Here is a 13,869-nt window from a genome sequence, read left to right as displayed (position 1 = left end):
TTCCTTTTGGTTAAAATTCTTGTTGCTGCATTTTGGACAAGCTGTAGCCGATTTATGTTCTTCTTTGGTAGTCCTGATAGGAGAGCATTACAGTAATCTAGTCAGCAAAATACAAATGTATATATTAATTTTTTGGCATCTTTAAATGTTGTAAGAGACTGCTCCCTTGCAATGTTCCTTAGATGGAAGAAAGTAGTCTTGGTAATATTATTAATATGCAATCTGAAATTAAGGTCAGAGTCAATAATAACACCTAAATTCTTGACCTCTGGTTTGATTCACAGGGCCAGATAATTAATTCTGTTTCTAGGATTTTCACTTTGTTTATTGCTGCCAATAACTAACAATTATGTTTTTTCCTTATTTGGTTTAAGGAAACTCTTATTCATTTATTCTAGTAAGGCAGTGGATTAAAGGGTTTAGAGCCTCTAGGTCATCAGGCACAATAGATGAATAAGCTGTGTATCATCAGCATAGCTATGGTAATTTATATTATACTTTGAAATTATCTGGCGTAACAGAAGCATGTAGAGTGAAAATAATAATGGTCCTAAAATTGATCCCTGCAGAACATCGCATAGAATATTGTATATTTTTGATGCACAATTTCCATAACTGACAAAAAATTCCTTTCAGTTATATATGATTTAAGGCAGACTAAGGCAGTAAGAATATCATGATCTACAGTATCAAATGCTATGCTCAATTCTAACACAACAAATACATATTTTTTATTTGCATCTGCATTAATTTGCAGATCATTTACTAATTTGACTAGAACTGTTTCTGTACTATGATTTGATCTAAAACCTGACTGATACTTATGAAGAAATTTTTTTTTATTGAAATAGTCACTTAACTGCTGAAAAACTACTTTTTCTAGAATTTTACTGAGAAAAGGCCAATTGGAGATTGGCCTATAATTGTCTAAGATAGAACAATCAAGGTTATTTTTTTCAAGCGGAGGCTTAATTGTAGCAGTTGTGAAAGAATCTGCAAAAATGCTAGAATCTAATGAACAATTTACTGTTTCAAGATTTTTGTTAATATGTAGATCAGAAATTTCTTTAAAGAAGCTTGTAGGGATGGGGTCTAATAAACAAGTTGACCGTTTCAACTGAGTAATTATTCTATGAAGTTCAGATAAACTAATTTTAGTGAAAAGGGTTAGTTTGGAATGTTGAGCTCGTTGAGGCCCAACATAATTTTTATTTGAAGTCAGTTTTATAGTAAGTGTAATATTACTTACCTTTTCTTTAAAATATACTGCAAAATCTTCACTTTTAACCTCTGATGCTTTGAGTGCCAATGAAGCTGTGTTTAAAAAAGTAATCAACGGTTGAATATAAGACTTTTGGAATTCCTGCGTTATTAATAATTTTAGAAAAGAAAAACATTCTAGACGTTCATGTAGGATACTAACACATCTAATTTCATTCTGTTATCAGTGTTATTCTTGAGTATAACTTAATGTTACAAAAATATGTACTAAACAAAAATGTGATTCTTTGAAATAACTAAAAAAAATAAAAATGTTCCAACATTCAGTTTTTAAATGTAACAAAATGATGTGCCACATGTGCATTTTCTAACATTTTATGATCCTCTTATTCAGTATTGTTTTGCATTTTCTGAAGATAACCATGAACAATCATCTTTACTTCAATGTGGTATACAGCATCTAAATCACTCAATTAAAATAACCCTATCTATCTATTAGAAAGTTTGGTGTAGATGTACAGGTTGGAGATTACTAACACATGCTTTTCCTTATGAGAGGCTCATCTTTTTTGAATTATACTGTATGGGCACTTTGTCAGCTGGCTGTATCCTTAACACGGAAGGAACTACAAGAAGGTTAAGGAGGCCAAAAAAATAACATGGTCTCAGTAAGTGTTCAGAAAGAAAGTTCAATTTCTATTTGAAGTGGAAAATAAAAAATGTAAAGTCATGCGGCAGTAACAGGAAGTACATTGATATTATAAAGTACAGGAAATGAAGAGATAAGCTTTCATGCTACAGATGCTTTACATTTGTCCTATAAAATGAAAGTTGGGACAGACGGCATTGAATAATTTGAAAGAAATGAAGGTTCTTTACAGTACTGAATTTTATTGCTATTTATTTGAATAAAAAAGGTCAGTTACATGAAGTGGTGATTTGTTTCTTTACTAAGTACAGTATATAACATTTTGCATTACTGTAAAATGCTTCACCCAAGATGAAATTTTACATAAAAGATTCTTTAAATTATTACATCTACGAATATTTTAACCAACTCGTCAAATTGCTGGCAATGAATTTAATTAGGTGGGATCACTTCGGCTCTCAGTAAACCTTCACAGGAATAAATAGGGTAAAGAATTAATTTAAAGTCATTGATTAAGACATTGCTTCCATCCATCAGATTTCTTGATTCCAAATTTGGTTAAATCAATGCTAGTGTTATCTTTTGTTATAGTTTAACATGAATGCCTTTGTAATGTGCTCTATGGTAGAGCACATTATACAAGATGTTATCTACATTTGATTTAATCTCCCTTTTTGATACAGTACTTTATTTGAAATATTCTGGGGCTGATATACAGTAATGGTGCTGACTCGTATATCAGCCAGGGGAGACAGTGCTGATTTTATAGCACTATGACTTAATATGCCATATTAAAAAAGCAGCTTCGGTATCTTCTGCAGGGGAGCCTAAGAAAAGAGAAAGTCTCTCGTGTGGCTAGAGTAAGTGTGTTTTTTACTGATAGCAAGCTACCATACGAGCAACAAAAAAAAAAGAGTAATTATCCATTGTGTCAGCGCTAGCAAGCACTGCACAGCTCTAAAATCCTGTGCCCTGTGCCTAAACACAATGTGTATACAACTAATCAAAGACTATTAATCCATTCCACCCTCAGCATTTGTTCTACATATTAACCATTCTTTCCTAGGATATGCAGATTCCCTAAAGAAGGAAAATTGAGTATATGGAGAGGTTACCTATTAATTAACACCATCCTGTTAATGCAACCATCTTTAAACAGAATTTGCCTCCTGTCCCCACCTAGTAGGGTGGTAGAGTGACACAATGTTATTATTGCTGATGGCACCTTCTTCCCAAGTATGTGTGGGTTTCGTCCAGAGAATCTGTTTTCCTACTATTTCCCAAAATATGAATGTTGGTTACTTGATTGTATGAGTGAGTAAGTGTGGCTATTTGTGTAAGAGTGGACTATCTTATGCCTGATACCGTAGGGACATATTTCAGCTCCATGAGCTCTTAATGGAAAAAAGCAAGTTTTGACAACAGATGGCTGAATAGTTTTTTAATGTTGAAAACAGTTTTGACACAGCATTTACTAAAGAAATATGTCCATGTTAACTCATTGTATCCTCTGACAGCATCTTATTAAACTATATTAATAATGCATTACAAGAACCCCCCTCCTATTACTTTGGTTTTGTATTGTTTCAGATTTCGGAAACAGATAAGCTTCAAGACCACGGGCGGACTGAAGAGCCAAAAGGATGCTGCAGAAGTCCAATACCAATGAAATTCCGAAGTCGTTCCCAAGGTGCAAAGCTTGAACCTTTGCATGTCAACTTACTGAATGGAAAATGTTTATTTACTGTACATTTATGTATACAGTATATACATACACACACATATAAATGCAGTATATATCCACTGTATATATTTAATGTCACCAAAAAATTTTTATTGTATTTAATCAAGAATTGCAATGATGTGGAGAAAACCTAACTAAGTTGTCTTATATAGACATCCTTGAGCACTTTGAGTTCTGTCAATTCCCATCTATGCATGATATGTTCATATTGCCTAGTGTGGTATTGTAGTGAATTTTACTTTTTTTTTTTTTTTTTTTTTTTTTTTTTTTTTTTTAAAGTATCAAGAAAGACATATAGTATATACTCTATATCAGTGGTGTCGAATTCCGGTCCTGGAGGGCCACAGTGGCTGCAGGTTTTCATTATAACCCTTTTCCTAATTAACTGCTAATTAACTTCTTTTCCCTTCATTTTAATAACCCTGTTTTTAAGGATTCAGTCCTCTGAATTTATTCCTTTCTTCATTAAATGACAGCCAAACAGAAATGAGATGTGAAACGAGCCAACAGATGACCAGCTAAACTGGGATTTCAAACTCCAACCAGTTTCACTCCAACCAGTCACTTAATTAGAAGCCGATTCTTGCTGTTAATTAAACCCCTTATTTAATTCCATGGCTTGTTGCTGCTCTCATTCTGCCACAGCAGATATTTTCAAAACTGTTGATTTTCTGTTTTTTCTAAGAACGCTGTCAACATGTTTTGGTGACCTGAGAGATCAACCTTACTGAGACCTTCACCTTTCTTTATTTTCAGATTCTGTGTGATGGGCACAGGTGAGCTGGTCATGTGACGGCTCGTTTTGTGTCTCATTACTGTTTGACTGCTAGTTAAGGAAGGAGAAACAACTAAAGAGCCTGAGTGAAGTTAATTAAAACAAAGGCAAAAGAAATTAATTAGCAGCAAAAACTGGTCACTAATGAAAAAGGTTATAATGAAAACCTGCAGCCACTGCGCCCCTCCAGGACCAGAGTTCAACATCTTTGCTGTATATATATATTTTGCATGGGGTTATAGTCTTTCAGTATGGAGTTCCCCATCAATTTAAAAGAACTTGTGTCTCACTTTTTTTTTTTTACCACTGGGCAAGAGGAATCAAGAGTTTCTTGTCTGGCTAAATAAGTTTTTACATTTTTCAAGTAAATCCCACACTGAAACCAGTCTTTCTGCATGAATAGTTTATATTTCTGTTTTTCTAAAAATTTTTTCCCTGTCTTTGTTTGGATACTGGCAATTAACTGACCAAACTGGCTGGACTGTACTAGATTCCAGTCCACACACAAAATTTCGTCCTCATTGAACAGCAGACATTTTCCTGCTGCTCTGTTAATTTTTTAAGCCTGAATATTATTTAATATGTAGAGCTACACCTCATCTGTCTTTAATGAATGACATTGTTTCTTCAAAGTTATAGCAAACGTTTTATTTAAACACCTCTTGTGTTCACAAAGAAATAATTTATTAATAATTTTTCAATAATCTGTCATAATATACCATTATAGGTTTTTTATTTTATGTTATATAAAGTACAGTTTTTGTAAATTATAGCACAGTGGTATCATAACAGACTCTTCAAGTGGCTGTAAAGGATGCTGGTTGGGCCTACTTATGATGTTTGCTGTTTGTTGTTTAGGACGGGCATCGTTACGGGTCTTTCAGAGGAAGCGGAGATTAAGCTAAAAAATCCCTGGCAATGTCTACAAGAGCCTCTTTCTATTAGAGGTGTTTATTCCTCCTTAATCCCACATGTGCACATTGCCAGTCTGGTTGGAATTTCAGGATGTGTTTTAAAATCTTTGCAGCAATCAGTTAGCTATTGTGTTCACAGACAACATTAATACTCCACTGAGAGAAACTATGATTCACACCTGATTATATATACTATACTATACTATATACTATACTTCCTTAGAAGGTTGGCGTCCTTCAACATCTGCAATAAGATGCTGCAGATGTTCTATCTATCTATCTATCTATCTATCTATCTATCTATCTATCTATCTATCTATCTATCTATCAGACGGTTGTGGTGAGCACCCTCTTCTACACGGTGGTGTGCTGGGGAGGCAGCATAACGAAGAGGGACACCTCACGCCTGGACAAACTGGTGAGGAAGGCAGGCTCTATTGTAGGCATGGAGCTGGACAGTTTGACATCCGTGGCAGAGCGACGTGTGCTGAGCAGGCTCCTGTCAATCATGGAGAATCCACTGCATCCACTAAACAGCATCATCTCCAGACAGAGGAGCAGCTTCAGCGACAGACTGCTGTCACTGTCCTGCTCCACTGACAGACTGAGGAGATCATTCCTCCCCCACACTACGCGACTCTTCAATTCCACGTGGGGGGTAAACGTAAACATTATACAAAGTTATTGTCTGGTATACCTGTATTTTTATCACCCTTTAATATTGTTTTTTTATCAGTATGCTGCTGCTAGAGTGTGTGAATTTCCCCTTGGGATTAATAAAGTTATCCTATCTATCTATCTATCTATCTATCTATCTATCTATCTATCTATCTATCTATCTATCTATCTATCTATCTATCTATCTATCTATCTATCTATCTATCTGATTTAAAAAAATGCTTGCAAAAGAACATGAAAGTGTTATGTCTCAGTGACTACAGTCATAAATACTGTGATGAAATGCTTTTTAGACAGTAGTGTTGGGACATATCTAGTGGAACTCCAGATACTCTGGCCTCCACAGCTGATCATATAGTGCACCAAAGTTGACATGTTTCTTACTTTTCATAGTATTTATTTCTGGCACACCTGGATAATTAAAAGTTGTAGTTTTTATAGATTGTCCCATAAAAGCTGATAACTGAGCTCCACAACTTGAGAATTTATGGCCATCCTCTGAAACTGGATTTTGGCCTTTCTTACTTACAGATGTCAGCATGTGCAGGTTGGTAGTATCACTTCCTACGCACTGTCCTGAGCTCCTTGCTGAACTTGTTGTTCACCTCTGACTGTGTGACCAGACACATTTACATCATTAATTTTGCTGATGATGCCATTATCACAAGCATGAACATCAACAATAATAAAATGGCTTACAGTAAAGAGGGTTGTGTTCTTATACAGTAGAGCAAGGACAGCAATCTCACCCTTAATGTTAGCAAAACCAAGGAGCTGGCCATATACTTTAGAGAAGCAGTTGGAAGGCCACACTCTCATCTGCATAGACAAAAATGCCATGGAGGATTGAATAACTTAAAACACCTTGGATTTACCATCACCGTTGACCTATATGGGGCACAACACATTTCAGCTATGTCAAGAAGGCTCACCACCATTCTCAGATGTCTAAAGAAGGCCTGGATGCCTCCATCTATGCTCATCATCTTTTATAGTTGCACAGTGAAGGTCATACTCACTGACTGTAACATTCTATAATGACACCCGCTGACCTTGGGACCACATGCTACTTCAGTGGGTGGTGAAGGTGGCACAGATATTACTTTCAACCAACTGCCTTTTGTCCAGGACATATGTAATACATGCTGCCTTAGAAAAGCAAGCAGTATTATTGAAAACCTCAGCTATCATGTAAAGGACGTTTTCACCATCCTTCGTTTCTGCAAATGGTACATGACTGTTACCACTAATTCCACTAGATTCAGGAACAACTGCATGCATGTTTCTTATATACTGTATATTGTGTACATATTGTGATGCTGAATTTAATATACTGTATAGTGTTGTATTAACTGTCTGTGTTGTCTCCACATCCATCATTAAATTTGGTCTTGACACCACCATCATAGAACTAATCACAAACATTGATGACAGCTTACAGAGAAGAGGTTTGCTTGCTGATTCAGTAGAGCTGGGACAAGAAGCTCGCCCTTAATGTCAGCAAGACCAAAGAGCTGGTCGTAGACGTATGAAAGTGGAAGGCAGACCACACTCTTATCTACATCAGGGGGAATGCAGATGAAAGAGTGATCGGCCTTAAATTTCTCGGAATGACCATTACTAACTGAAGAAGGCATCGCACATCCCCGTTCTTGTCGTACAGGCTAACCATCTCCTCTGCTGCTACTGATGTCTGAGGACACCTCTCTTTTCTATGTCTGTCCACACAAACGTCTACAGGTGCACAGTGGAATACATCATTACTGGCTGCATCACATTCTAGTATGGCACCTACCCAGCTCAGGATCATAAAAGATATTTTGGGGGGCAGGAGGGTTGAGAGGCACAGTATATAACCAGCACCCACCATCCTTTTGTTCAGGACACATACAACACCTGCTGCCTTAAAAAGGCAAACATCCATCCATTTTCCAACCCGCTGAATCCGAACACAGGGTCACGGGGGTCTACTGGAGCCAATCCCAGCCAACACAGGGCACAAGGCAGGAACCAATCCTGGGCAGGGTGCCAACCCAACGCAGTAAAAAGGCAAACAGTATAATTAATTGCCTGTTGTTAGTATTGTATTACTTGTAATAGTCTGTGAGAGATATATGCAAGTAAGAATATTAATGTACTATGCACGCTTGACATTACTTTTGAACTTGAACCTTACCCCTTTGTCTTACAAATGATGAACTCACACATTAACTAAATAGGTCATTTTTGGACTGAGTCTATCCGAGCGAAGTGTGTCCACCCAGCTTCCAGATGCTTACTAGTGAAGGTGGCTTAAGTCTTTGATGCCAGTACCTCTGATTTTACTACAGCTAGAAACATCATGAGAGTCAAGTTTTACAGCAAGAATTTTTAGCAGCTAATTTTAGTAGAAGCACAAGTCTCCTGACAACATAGCTCTGAAAATCACTGAGGTGGACACCATTCTGCAGTTCCACAATAATAGTCCTTTATCTGACATTCTCAGTTTTCATTCTCCCTTTCAGGTGGAGGAAGTCGCTTAGAGTCAGTAGGAGAAGATGATGAGCTGGTTGTTGAGAATGGGGATCTTAGCTGTGACTCACCAGACAAGCCTACACGAGGAGGCCGCAAGCATTCCCTCCCTCAACAGCTTGACACAGTGGGCATTCGTCAGGTCAGTCTTAACTGAACTTGTGTTTTCCTTTTCTTTTATAAGGCAGTAGAGACTACAGTAATAAAGGAGCTTTCAATGGTATGTTAATATGAAAATGTGCAGTTTTACCCATGAAAACCTATTAAAAAATTAGTTAACTATTTTGATGTGACAAGTAGAAGCAGAATATGAGGTGGTCCTTCCTAAAATGTCAGAATTATCAATTTCCTATAAATGCATTAATCAACCAGCTTGGCACTCTAAATAACACATAAGCTGATTACACTTTAGGAAGTTATATTTTGCTGTGTCCATTGGTATATGTTAGGAGTGTGTCGATAAATTAATTTAGACATGTTATTCATTTGTTTATTGTGTTTATTTTTGTGTCAGTTTTTTTTTTAAATTTGTTTAGATTTTTTTATCATTATTTTAGTAATGATACTATGTCAAAATATTCTATAGGTGTTTTCTTATAGGTACTGCTGTTTCAGTACTTTTGCTTGCTGTAATGCTAGGTGGTTGCTAGGCATATGACAAACATGCGGTGTGATCCATAACTTCTTGGTGGCCATGCTATATAAGATGGAGATAGTACTAGCAGATCCTAAAAATGACATAGATTTTACAGTATTATAAAAGCAAATCTCATCTCTGTCTCTGTCCCATCAGGAATATCAAATCATAAAGAAGTCGTCTCGCTCTCTCAGTACTGCTCAAGTTGAGTCTCCATGGAGACTTGCCCAGCCTTCAATTATATCCAACATTGTTTTGATGAAAGGGCAAGGCAAGGTAAGCTTCCTGTAATTTTGGTGTGTGAAAATCAAACATTTATGTTGCATTATTCTTTTTTATACAGTAAGAAGACATGTACACCATACATTCATACTTTGCATTGCAAGCTTTTCATGGTGATCTGGAGCAGCCTTCTGATTAGCAGAAAGCCATCTTTGGACCAGGAGTGGAGTAATTTATTTAATAATGCAAAGACTTTAATTGTGAAGGTTAAAAGTGGATTCTGAAATGCATATTCATTAACAGAATTAGTGTCAGGAGTCATGGTCAAAAACTATGATCACAAAATAGGAGAGCAATAAAATTAATAATAATAATAATAATGGTATAAAACACAAGAATATCTTTTTTAAATATGAAATGAGCAAGGGCCAATAGCAAAATCCACAAAGCAAAGAATATACAAAAAATAAGAACAGTAGTCAAAATCCAAATATCTGAACGCCACAAAACAAAAAGCTGAAAAAATCCACAGGGGTATGTCTAAAGGTAGAATAAGTCACACGATCACTAGACTGCATGAATAAATAAATTGATTAGAAAAAGTCACTGAGAAGGAGGCCTAGAAGCATTATTAGCAGTAGGTAGCATTCAAAAAAGATCCATGACAGTAGTGAAGAAGATGGGTGAGAAAGTATATTATATTACTGCAATTCAAAAATGATCAAATTGTGTGATTCAGGAAGAAAATAACAGTTATTTGTTTTGAAGGTGGGTCTGAGAGAACAGTGCTGGTGTGTTTTATATATATATATATATATATATATATATATATATATATATATATATATATATATATATATATATATGGAAGAGAAGGTCTGTGATACGGTTTGCATATTTGCAGTTGGAGATCCACAAAGGGAGAAAAAACGAATCACGTATCATAAAATAGTTTTATTCCTGAGCTTTCAACCCCTATCAGGGGTCTTCATCAGAGGATAATGCTTAGACTTACAAGAATCAAAGGCAATATATAGCAACACAGTCAGGGGGGGGGGTGGGTGGAGGTGACTAAGTCCGTATGATCAAAGGGGGGGGGGGGTTATCGTTAAATTAAAGTGCATATGTCCTTCTTAAGTTGGCATATGCTGGGTTTATGTCCAAGTGTCTGTTGATGGCATTTTCATCTGATAGCCAAGACTCGGCCAACTCTCTGGCGCTTTTTGTACTGGCCTTAAATTTTACTTTCACGTTGTCCCAGTTGAATGTGTGTCCTGTCGATTTAGTATGTGCATATATCAAAGATAGTGCGTCCTTTCTTCTGACAGCGTTGCGATGTTCCTGTACACGTGTTGAAATTCTTTTTGACGTTTGTCCTATGTATACAGCTGAGCAAGAATTGCATGGAATACTATAAACTGCGTTTCGTGTTTCGGCTGTCGATTTCTTGTTTTTAGCATTAAACAGGACCATGCGCAGATTGTTGGTGGGTTTATGTGCTATTTTGATGCCCCACTTGGTCAGGGTGCGTGCCGTACCTTCTGACACATTATGGTGGTATGGGAGTGAATGCCAGGTGGGGTGGGGGTTCTGATGTACGTCGCTTGTATGCTGATTCCTTTGGCGCCTGCTGTGTAGACTCTGATTAATGAATGATTTTGAGTATCCATTCGAGGTGAGAAGAAAGGACGCACTATCTTTGATATATGCACATACTAAATCGACAGGACACACATTCAACTGGGACAACGTGAAAGTAAAATTTAAGGCCAGTACAAAAAGCGCCAGAGAGTTGGCCGAGTCTTGGCTATCAGATGAAAATGCCATCAACAGACACTTGGACATAAACCCAGCATATGCCAACTTAAGAAGGACAAATGCACTTTAATTTAACGATAACCCCCCCCCCCCCCCCCCCTTTTGATCATACGGACTTAGTCACCTCCACCCACCCCCACCCCCCTGAATGTGTTGCTATATATTGCCTTTGATTCTTGTAAGTCTAAGCATTATCCTCTGATGAAGACCCCTGATAGGGGTTGAAAGCTCAGGAATAAAACTATTTTATGATACGTGATTCGTTTTTTCTCCCTTTGTGGATCTCCAACTGCAAATATATATATATATATATATATATATATATATATATATATATATATATATATATATATATATATATATATATAAAACTATTTGTTCAAAACCTCTTATTTGTGGTCATGCTAATCCTATCCACTGTCAAAACACCTGCATATTAGTGTTGGAATTCGACCTCTGTTCAATAGAAGAATGCCGCCTTGTCTGATTAGTCCTGTTTTCTGTTGCATCATATGGACAGCTGGGTATATGTGCATCATTTACATGGAGAAGAGATGGCACTAGGATGCACTGTGAGAAGAAGACAGGCTGGTGGACAGAGTGTAATGCTTAGGCCAGCATTCTGCAAGGAGACCCTGGATCAGGGCATTAATGTGGACATTAATTTAAGGCATACCACATACCCAAACATCATTGCAGACCAAATACATACTTCCTGGGAATGGTTTTCCCCACTGTGGTGGCATCTTCCGTCAGAATAATACAACCTTCTACACTGCATGAATTGGAATGAAGAACCTGATGAAGAGTTAAAGATGTTGCTCTGGTCTTCAGATATCCAGGGTCTCAATCCAATGAAGCCTCAGTAGGATGTGTTAGAAAAGCAAATCTGATCTACAGTGGCTCTGCTTTATAACTTACAGGAGTTAGAGGATCTGCTACTAACATCCTGGTGCCAGAGACCACAGAACACCTTCAGAAGTCTTGTAGATCACCTACCTCAGTACGTGAAGGAGCAATAGCATATTGATAGTAATGTTTTAGATCATCAGTGTATATGAAGATGAGCAATTGAACGATTTACTGCAGAAGCAATGTAGTCTGTCTGAACGTTCAAAATTGTTGACTTTACTCCAGTTCTGTGGTGTATTGGCTAAAGCACTGGACTTCAAAACAAAATGTTGTTGGTTCAGTTTCCAAATCTTTCTCACTACGTATGTGACTCTGCAAGTTATTTAATCTATATGTCAAATAATTGTCCTGTTTTAAATAACTGTAAATAAATGTGCTCTGATTGATATCACATGTTACTTCACCATCTGTTATTCCTTTGCAAAAGTTATTTTATATGCCTGTAGTCATCTTAAAATGATCAATTAAGATGTCCTTTAGGTTTGCCTTATGTCCATCAGGAGATACCAGAACTTTGAGCATTTAATTTATATAATGTGTATGTATTTTTATATTCCTGTCTGTGTGTTTGAATTTCTAGTTAAAGATGAATTCTAAGTGGCTAGGACTGAACCATGTAAGAATTTAAATTAAAAAAAGAAAGACCCAAAAAAAACACTGTGAACATGATTAACCACCATAGAGGAGGAGCAGCAGCTTAGTTTTATGCGTGGGAGAGGAACAACTGATGCAGTCTTTGCATTGAGACAGTTCATAGAGAAGCATCATGAAAAACATAAAGCATTGCATATGGCGTTTATTGATTTGAAGAAGAATTATGATACAGTGCCACATGAAGAGGTCTTGAGGTGAATGAGAGAGAAAGGAGTACCAGAGAAGTACATGAGGATTTTCCAGGATATACATGAAAGTGAGGACTCTAGTTAAAACAGTGTTGGGGTAACAGACAAGATACCAGTTAGAGTTGGTCTGTACAGGGATGTTCTTTAAGTCCTCCCCTCTTTGATATGGATATGGATGTTTTGAGTCACAAGATAAATGACCAATCCCCTTGGTGCATGCATTTTGCTGATGACATTGTGTTGTGTAGCACCAGAAAAGAGGAAGTGGGAAGAAAGGGGATTTAAGATAAATAGGAAGAAGACACAATATTTCAGGTTTAATGATGATGAGGGTTCAGAAGTTAGCCTGCAAAAAGAGCTATTGAAAACAGTGGATACATTTAAATATCTAGGATCACAATATCTAGGATCACAACATTGATAACTACATGCAGAGATAACCCAAAGAGTACATTGTGCATGTAACAGTTGGAAGAAGCTATCATAAGTATTATATGTTCGAAGAATTAAGATGAAAGTTAAACGTAAGGTTTTTAAGACAGTTATAAGACCAGCAATGATATATGGAACGGAGACGTGCGCAGTAAAAGGAAAACAGGAAAAGTTAGATGTGGTAGAATTGAGAATATTGAAGTGGACGTGTGGAGTTAACAAAAAGAACAGAATGAGGCATAAAACAATTAGATGTACAGCAAAAGTTGGAGAGATACTTAAGAAAGTACAGAAAAGTAAGTGGAAGAGGTATGGACGTGTACTGAGGAGAGACAATGAAAACGTGAGTGATGGGAATGGAAGAATGGGGGAAGAGAGAGTTTCAGAGAAACATCATCTCTGTTGCTTATATTAAGATCTCTGCATTCTAATCTGTCAAGACTCAGGTCCATTTTTGGCTTAATAAGCATGCCTGCTGTCTTCAGTCTTACATTCCCACAAAAATGTGTTAATG

At 36.8% G+C, this 13,869-nt stretch overlaps 1 protein-coding gene across 2 annotated transcripts in view; it reads left to right on the top strand.

The window, feature by feature from the left end:
- Nucleotides 1–13,869, top strand: part of pdzd2 (PDZ domain containing 2) — a 366,506-nt gene that overhangs the window by 249,128 nt on the left and 103,509 nt on the right. For both annotated transcript variants that reach the window (XM_051929601.1, XM_028805633.2), the window contains exons 6-8: nucleotides 3,461–3,560; nucleotides 8,486–8,634; nucleotides 9,286–9,405. In XM_051929601.1, the coding sequence (XP_051785561.1) occupies nucleotides 3,461–3,560; nucleotides 8,486–8,634; nucleotides 9,286–9,405 (369 nt within the window). The remainder of the gene's footprint in view (nucleotides 1–3,460; nucleotides 3,561–8,485; nucleotides 8,635–9,285; nucleotides 9,406–13,869) is intronic.

The sequence above is a fragment of the Erpetoichthys calabaricus genome, chromosome 7 (assembly GCF_900747795.2).
Source record: "Erpetoichthys calabaricus chromosome 7, fErpCal1.3, whole genome shotgun sequence".
NCBI classification, from domain to species: domain Eukaryota; kingdom Metazoa; phylum Chordata; class Cladistia; order Polypteriformes; family Polypteridae; genus Erpetoichthys; species Erpetoichthys calabaricus.
This window is presented reverse-complemented; position numbering and strand designations above follow the sequence as displayed.